At 35.5% G+C, this 8,991-nt stretch overlaps 1 protein-coding gene across 1 annotated transcript; it reads left to right on the forward strand.

The window, feature by feature from the left end:
• Positions 1 to 23: 23 nt before the first annotated feature.
• On the forward strand, positions 24 to 6,442 carry LOC146998666 (dynein axonemal intermediate chain 1-like). The gene is made up of 4 exons (XM_085811488.1): positions 24 to 722; positions 2,105 to 2,241; positions 2,369 to 2,420; positions 6,152 to 6,442. The coding sequence occupies exons 1-4, from the start codon at positions 630 to 632 to the stop codon at positions 6,263 to 6,265; spliced, it is 396 nt and encodes a 131-aa protein (XP_085667614.1). The 5' UTR covers positions 24 to 629; the 3' UTR covers positions 6,266 to 6,442.
• The last annotated feature ends 2,549 nt before the right edge of the window (positions 6,443 to 8,991 follow it).

Below are 8,991 nucleotides of genomic sequence, written 5' to 3' on the forward strand. Positions count from 1 at the left end.
GGTACTTTATTTTTTACCACGATATTTTTAAATTGCGAAGTTTTTGAACCGCTTTATTTTCGACGACTACGTTTTGTGCCACGATGTTTTAGAACTGCGACGTTTTCTCTTTGCTTTATTTTCTTTCACGATGTTTCGTACCATGAAATTTGCGCCTTGTGTTGTTTTCTCTGCGACGTTTTTGTCCGCGATGTTTTTGCCGCGATGTTTTCGGCGGACACCGACCATTGTCTTTGTACACAGTGATCTATCTATCTATAACAAGTAGTCATTTAAGAAAAGAAAATCAGGAAATAATCTTTCGGTTGCAATTTTTAGAGAATATAGGAACGATTTAAAACTAATTGCTGAAGACAATTTTATGTACCTGAAACTTTAAAAGCAGAGTAAATAATTTAAAAGGGGATAGATTTTCTGAGTTTCTTTGTCTTTGCATTATTACGTGTAGAATCACACTGATGTTAGATTTTTAATATATTTCTTCCATTAAGCTTTCATTCAGTAGGTCTGAAGGTCCACCAGCGGTAAAATCGCCGAAAAATGGTAGTTCGGTCCGAGGTTCGAATCAGAAGGCGCTCAAACCCGGAACGGCTGCTTTTGTTTGCTGGAAGAGTCCAAAATTTGTAGGTATGATACTTGAAAGTAGAGATGAAGTAGGAAGAGAGGAAAAGACGCTGCATCATTTCCGGTTCCTCCTTTGTGAGTGCAGCTGGCGTTTTCCCGTTAGTACGAATTAATATTTATTATTCTTATTTTTATTGATCTTATGCTCTTTTTTAATTTTGATTACCTAATTTTAAAAATTCTGCGTTAAATTTAAATAAGGTCTGGAAAGAAATTATATTTGTTCTTCATACAAAATGGAATTAAAACTTAAGTTTTCTTTCACAAGTGAACACAATACTCTTTTCGTATAAAAATAGGTCTTTTAAAGCTCCATCAAAATATATCATACTAAAACACATAATTTATTTTGTGTACCAGATTAAAAAAAATGTTAAATAATTATGTTTTGTTGTTATCATATTAACGATAAATATTATAAATATTAAAAATTTACAGTTACAGTTTTCTACAATACCTCAAGTAAATAAAAACTTTACTTATTATAACTTCATGTAATACTCAGTTACTTTACCGAAATAAGAGTTCTAGTAAATAGATTTCGTTGTAATAAACAAGATTATGTAATTTCGCCAAAACGTTATGCTTTAAGAAAATTAAATAAGCATAGAATGCGTACAGTTTTACATTTAAACAGGTAATTCTCTTCGAGATATTATTTTATTTCATGAATTGATAAAAATTAATCCGTTCTTAAACAAAATGTTGAATAAAGCACAGAGCATAAAAATACTTAAGTGAAACTCCTTCCACGGTTTAGGAAAAGCCAGCAAGCATATCTCTAGTGCCCACTAAAAGCCATTCCGCGATCTAAAACTCTTCCCGTTGCAAGACATTCTGGAACCTTTCCTTTCTTTTCCTCTTACCTGCGGCCCACCAGCGGCCGAGCGGTAAAGTCGCTGAACTCTGGTAGTTCGGTCCGAGGTTCGAATCCCGCGAACGGGCTGGCTGCATGGGCGTTTTCGTGGTTTTCCCCATGTGTAACGTGTATACGAGCCAGTTTCCCTTAGAAAGTCCTCCACGAAGGCATCCCTCCTCTTAGGCAGATAGCCTTCAAGGCTTTGCCATAATCACACACATACACACACACACCTCTTACCTGCGTCAATTGAACTCGCCCAGCTAACAAAAGCAGGCGTTCCGGGATTGACGGTCTAGTGGTTCGAATCCCGCAAACGGGTTGGCGAGTGGGCATTTTTGCGGTTTTCCGAATGTGTAATGTGAATTCGATCCATTTCTCCTTACAAAGTCCTCCACGAAGGCATCTCTCCCTTTCGGCACATAGCTCTCGAGCCGTTATTATATATACCAAACCAAACTAATCCAGTAGGTTTGAATCTAGTATTTGATGTGCTTCGAACTGCTTTCATGTCTTGATTTAATTGATCTCTGCGGTAAAATTTACGCACTACACAAACAATTCAAACATAAGAATAAAAATACGGTAAAAAGTTTGACTGTAGATTTATCTTCATTGCAGGTCCATGTATTCGATATATTGTTGAACCGACAACAACCAACTGCCAGCTACACGCTGAGTAGCTCGAAGAAAATCGTGAACTTAACTACTGTACAATTCAATACCATGAAACCTATAATTATGATTGGAGATGACAGGTAAGGTATTTAAAAACTAATTTTTAACAATATTTGATGTACGTTTATTTCCTTTTATTTATCATGTTCTATTTCTAAAAGTTCCCAATATTTTTTATTTATTTTTTTTTTTTCATTTCCTTTACAGAGGAGCTGTGATTTGTTTTAAACTTTCTCCTAATCTGAGATCATCTTTGAAAGTAAGTCAGTTTCCTTCATAGAATTTTAGGATAATATAATAATGAACTCGTACAACGTAATAGAAGAAAATTAATATAGAACACTGGTTCGTTGATAAAATGCTCTGAAATATGTTTAAAATTTCTCCAGAAACAAAGAAAAAAAAATATGAATTTAAGGCTGTTGAATTAATGGTGTAAAAGAAGCGAATTAGAGCGATAGTATAGTTTTGGACGAATGCAGCCTAGGTACGAGTAGAAGCAGCTGAAATTATTTGCAAGTACAATGACGCTTTTGGCTCGCATATTTTTAAAGAATGTTCGGTTCAATGGTGAATCCAAAAATCTAGCGTTAGAGATGGAAGCTTTGACAGTGTAGAGTTCATTTGCAGTTGATTACAACCTAATGAAGGGGTTAAATGAAGATTCGCGTAAAAAAATTTGAACCTCTATATAAGAATTACACGTGAGTCATCCCACAGTTACTAATCGCTTAAGCGGCTAAGAAGATCAAAGCAAATCGGTAGATAATTACCATGTGAATTGAATAGTGTTTCCAAAAACCACCGCTGTTTTTATTTCTTCTGCACAATATCTGTAATTCATTTCTCAATCGCATTGTAAAAAGCAACAAAATAATTTATTCTCTATATTCTAAAACAGCAGGCGTTATGCAGAAAGTTTGAGTAAAAATAAGACTCTAAAACATTACCCAAAAACAAATGGGTATCCAGAGAAAGTTATTATGGCTGTCTAGTATTAGTTGGCAACACAAAAACAGAGAATTATTTGCAGGAAATAAGGAAAATGTAGTAAGAATTTTGAGGCTTTGCTCAGTCACAGAAGTCTAATCCCGCTGCACAATCTCTACAAATTAAACATTGTGGATTACGAAACTTTAATTCACCGTGCACGCCGAGACTCAATAAATCTCATTTTCGTGGCCGTTGAATATTAATGGTGGCTAAGACTTCTGAATACTGGCAGCCGAGTTCACTCGGGTTAGAACTTAGGAGAACGGGCTGGCTGCGTGATTGGTTTATCGTGGTTTTCCCCATGAGTAACATGAATATGAGCTAGTTTCTCGGTGTCCGTCGAAAACATCGCGGACGAAAACGTCGCGAAGAAAACAACACAAGGCGACAACGTCGTGTTCAGTAGCAGTTTTCTTTGACTTATTCCAAATAATACATATGAATATCATCTAAACAGCCATGGGATCCAGAACAGCCATGGGATACTACCAAGCTGTCGCCCGTCAAGCAGCCCTACCAACAGAGAATTATAATCTGGCGTGCCTTTCATTTGATAGTCAGAACCTTTTAGTTGTCGTCCAGAATACCCTTACAGCACGGCATTACGTCGATGATATTCTAAGCCCATTTGTATTGCTCATTGTTTCGAGGCTCTCGGACTCATATTTAAATACGAGAATGCCCAGTCTCATCTTGAACTCATTTCTACTGATTTTTTTCGTGGTTGTAAGCACTTTCCCGGGCAGTTACATTATCAGATATCTTCTCAATACAGCTTGTCTGGGTGTTGATGTGCAGGTACCTCCGACAAACGTTAGGAACTCGCTAATCTAACAGAGCAGTTGGAGACAGTTTGCCTAGAGTCTCTTGAGAAATGATACGCCAACTCCATGTTAAATCCTAAGTCCATGTTAAGTCAGATAACAGATTTCATAAGGGTCAGAGGTGAGACAATGCCTTGATTTATTCGATATATATAGATGTGTGGTTTTAATAAAACATTCAAAGACTTAAAAATGTGAATCGTTTCTTTTTCCAGCCATCACATCTATGGATTTCGTCCCATTTGGATAATATACGTTCTTGATGCGTCTTTTTCCCTCTTAGAATTGCTCTACAGAAATCAAGACAAAAAAAGTTATTCTGATTTTTCGAATGGCCTAGTAGTCCGTAGTACAAGTTGCTCTACTGCTATTCAAGAAATTCTACTAATATACTTATACTAGTAAACTTGGAGTGATTTTTACATCCAACTAACAAAAATGAGATTTTGTTGGTTTTTTGTTTCTCTCTCTGTGCAATACAAATCTAAAAAGGCTTAAGATTAGTTTTGCGATGCTTCGCAGATGTTAGGCATATACTTAAGCATAATTTGACGTTCAGAAAATTATTATTATTATAAGGTATTTCTCCCACTTTCCTAGCGTGCCTTCGTAGTGCACTCTGGCCCGGTATTCCAGAGGTCCGTGGTTCGATTCCCGGCGAAGGCGTTTGCTATTTTTCATCTTTTCTGCTTCCAATTAACCTAATGAATCTACATTATGACATCTTTAAGGTAATATTTTAATATCCCTTCTATTAGTAATGTGATGTAAATTTCACTGTTTTAGTATATAAATCTTTCTCAACTCCTTTCAGAGTAGAAACATTTCAGAAATTTAATATATTATGCAGCTAGAATCGTTCCCATTCGAAATGTTAGCTTCTGCTTACTTTGCACATTCTTTTCTTGCGCGAATGCAAATATTTCGTTAAAAAATATTTCAAGTCATTAATTACCAGTTATTCCATAATTTACCTTTTAAAAATTTTATTAAATTGCTAAAATTCTAATTTGATTTCTCAATTTCAGATCCAATCTGCTTTATTAAAATATATGTTATGTTTCTAAAATTTTATGACTTGATAACTTTTAAAAAATTTAATATGCATACGCACGGTGTGTGCCGCGCCAGCTCCTGTGCTACATACACATATATTATGTGAATAAATGCTTGGTTTATTTGATTGTGTCAAAACGCGAAGGTTATCTACCTAAGGGTACAGACGCTCTCGTGGAGGACTATTCCAAGGAATACTAGCCGTATGTACGTTACAGATGAAGAAAACTACATAAACGCCCATGTAACTAACCCGTTCACCTAGCATCGAATTCAGGTCGAACTGCCAGTGTTCAGCAACTGCCGCCTGGATGGTATAGTGGTTAAAGAGAGCCTTCTGTCGAAGGGCCCGGTTTCGAAACCCGGAGAATGCATGGATGTTTGAAAATGTATAGTGTCTTTGCGTCATGGGGGCACTCAAATACATTGCAGGCCGAAAATCTTCTCGAGAGGTTGTTGGTAGCAAAAGAGTGGTGGGAGACCCTCGAACCCTCCTCCCCGGGTTCTCTCCATCAAAATTAGAACGGAACTGAGCGAAATCGTATTGTCCCTGTGAGGTGCTCAAGGCTGTTGCCAACGACAGGCATAATCTTGCTCTCCTTGGCACGACGAATTTCGTGGCAAAGGGAGCAAGATTCTGTTACTGTCAGACAAATGAGATAAGTCACAACACACAAGAACATGTTCAGCAACTTTACCGCTCAGCCGGTTGTGGGTTCTTTTTGCTAAATTTCCTTTGATGCATTTAAAGAATAAAAATATAAATATAAACAAAAAGTGAAGATACCGCCACGCGGAGAAAAGCATTTTCTATACTTTTAGCTATTTTCCCTTAAATATTGCGTTTATATTTATCATTATGATTTTATGTTAGTAATATAATTTAAAACACTGTTATTTATTAGTTAATGAATTCTTAAATAGTGTGTAAATTTTATTATTTTTATGTTTAATTTTACTGTTAAAGCTCATTTAACAATAATTATATGAAAACTAGAAATTTAACTCTTTGGATGCTAAAATTCTTAAAACTGAACACGAAATTTGCTTATTGAACTATCTTTTATCATGTTTACGTATGTTAATATCCTAAGCAAGTATATTTCTTTCGTTGAAGGTGTTTCAAACCATAGAGAAAGCTAAATTTGCTGCTTTGGAATCAGAAAAAATGGAGAAAGTTCTAAAACTAGCAAAAATTCCAGAACCCAACGAAGCAATTACTTCAGAATGAAAAGAAATCGTCGTAAACAATGTAGTATGAGGAGAAAAGGTAAAGTTTTGTTCCAAGATGTCACTAAAAGACGAAATGGTGTAGGCAAAGAAATACCAGCACAAGAAATTAAGAATGATTTTATTGATGTAATTCTAGTGCAATCAGTTATAAATAAAAATGAAGTCCATACATAAACAGTTCGGTTCAAGAAGTCTTTCTGTGAATACAGCCCAAAATTATCTTTTAATGCACAAAAACATTAAATTGTCAAAAGCTGTAGGAGTGATGCTTCATAACACATAAATAAAAACTGACACATCCGATATAGGCTATGTGACACAAAACTATGTTATGAAAAAAATAAAATTGAAAAGTATGCGAAAACAAAAATTTTTAGGAAAAAATAATAATATTACTGAAATAAACTATAATTTTTTAACATTAAAATAGAATGTGATCGCTTATGACTCGTATACATGCATCGTCTTTTAAGCTATCAATATGATAGTTAATTAAAGAGTCAAGGTTCTATTCCTCCACCGATAGAGTCTTTAAAATAGTGAGTTATCTAAGAGAAGAGAGTTTCTCCGGGTAATTATTCTTCCAAGATTAAGCAGTAAATTCTGCATGGAATTCAAATCAGAAAATTCGGGTGACTGGTATATTTGCTTAGTACCTTCAATTTCAAGAAAATCTTTCACCAGATTTGCTTGGTATGAACAAATTGTCTTCTAAATAAGGATAGGTCACATTCACGTTTACATGTCAAGGCTTGTCAAACTTGATCTCGATAGCTCCGGCTGGATAGAAACCTAACGCCGCGCAAGGAAATACTTCCGTTTATCCTTATCCTCTCCATACTCTACCTGTACGGCCGTAACGATTACATTCGAGAAATATATTGCTAGAATATTTCATGTTCTTGACTTCCTTCACAAATAAACGTATACAAATTTAATCATATTTTAAACTGAACCTCAGTTCTTCAACAAAAACAATACAGATTTTATGAGCCTACAACGTTTGTTACTGGTAGAAAAGTATAAAGGTTTTAAATCGAAATGGCAATTTATTTTTATTTTCTTAAATACATATGCATACTTTTAAATATTTTTCCCGCTTGTAATATCTTTTGCAATCTCACCTGGTGTCGAGGTTACAATGATTTTCTTAGTGGTTCAGAATGGCAATAACAACAAAGGAAAAAACAGAAAAAAAAAAAAAAATCGAAAGGTTTCAGGTTTTAAATTACGGCTAAAGGGGAGTTTTTTAACTCTTTGTGTGTTACCTTTATTTATTAAACATCATGTTCTACGTTCTCAAACTATAAAATTCAGTTCAAAAGCAATATTGCAAATTAATTCTGAAATGAGCATATCTTTAGAATTTCCGATACAGAGTCTCGCGCGCTGGAGATAATGTTTTCCCCTTACAGTGTTGCCATTGCTCGTTTTTAAATCGTTTAGTGTTTTAATCAAAATTTCGTTGAAGTGTTACAAAATCTGAAATCGATAATAAAACAAATTTCAAATTCAAATTAGGGCTTCCACATTCCCATATTCTATGGAAGATTATGTTATTCAAATTTTGATACCTCTAAGTACCGTTATTTTATCACATTACGAGGAACATACATACATTTATGCAGATTCTTCATTATTTAATTTCTTTAAATATAAGGCAGGACGATAATATATGATGGCGACGATTTGAAAAGTGATACAGCCTTTTAAAGCTTTCGAACAAAATGCGAAAACGAAATTAATAGTCCTTCAGGGCAAATTACCCTTTTGGACTAAAAAAGGAAAGAAAGAGAAGATCCAAAAATTTAAAATATGTTTTACTATAGTTTTTTTTTTTTTTTTTTTTTTTTTTGTGGAAGGCAAGATGTTTCTTTTTGTTAAATAAGAAAGTATGTAATTATTATTTTTCCAAATCTTGATTTTCAGAATATCGCCAGCGGCAGCTTCAAAATAATTATAAATTATTTTAGCAAATTCCAAACTATATTGTAGTTTTCTACATTGCCTTAGAAAGGCTTTTGTAAAAGTGCATCTATCAAGGGCTTGTGATCTGTCTATAAACAGTAACTTATCCTCCTTCTACTAAGTGTTTGAAATCTTTAATTGAAAAATAAATGTCTAGCAATTCACAGCTATAGGTACTATGGGTTTCGGCTTCCCTGTTCCGAGTAACTAAATCTCACTACAGGTCGACTCTGCCTTTGGGCACGTCGTGGAGGTTCAACCTCCACTATTACCCTCCAGCAGAGCCGCGCACCACCTGGATACGACACCAGGCAGCACCGGTCGTCTAATGCTCCTGCCAGTCGCTCGGGCGAGCCCGTCGCAGCGGGACATTACCCAGCGACCCCGGGGGAAAACCCCACGGGTTACTAGCACCACGCCGCGCTAGGACGTGCCAGACTCCGAGGCCGGCCAATAAGTGACCTTTCCCAGAGCCTTCAGAACCACCAAGTTCATAAATTTTATACCCCCGTGGCCGAGACTGCCTAGGTACAGATCCTAGCCAGTAGCTTCGCAGAGTTCTCTACGTCGACCCCCGGGGGGGGAAGCTATAGGTACTATAATTTTGTTGCGCAGGATTCATTTTTTTTTTTTTTTTTTTTTTTTTTTTTTTTTTTTTTTGTAGTAAAATGCAATTGGTTTCCAGGAACTATTTTCATACTGTTGTAAGATTGCGCCTATTGACAAATCTGAAGCATCGGGAAAGAATCCGAGAGG

Source organism: Stegodyphus dumicola, chromosome 2 (genome assembly GCF_044657685.1).
Source record: "Stegodyphus dumicola isolate Sdum_Otavi_A_Nest chromosome 2, ASM4465768v1".
In the NCBI taxonomy this organism is placed as follows: Eukaryota; Metazoa; Arthropoda; class Arachnida; order Araneae; family Eresidae; genus Stegodyphus; species Stegodyphus dumicola.

Excerpts from the sequence above, each read along its gene's own strand:
- LOC146998666 (XM_085811488.1), top strand. The coding sequence starts at position 630 with ATGATACTTGAAAGTAGAGATGAAGTAGGAAGAGAGGAAAAGACGCTG. Across the intron at positions 2,242-2,368 it reads ATTATGATTGGAGATGACAG|AGGAGCTGTGATTTGTTTTA; the intron begins GTAAGGTATTTA and ends TTTCCTTTACAG. Across the intron at positions 2,421-6,151 it reads ATCTGAGATCATCTTTGAAA|GTGTTTCAAACCATAGAGAA; the intron begins GTAAGTCAGTTT and ends CTTTCGTTGAAG.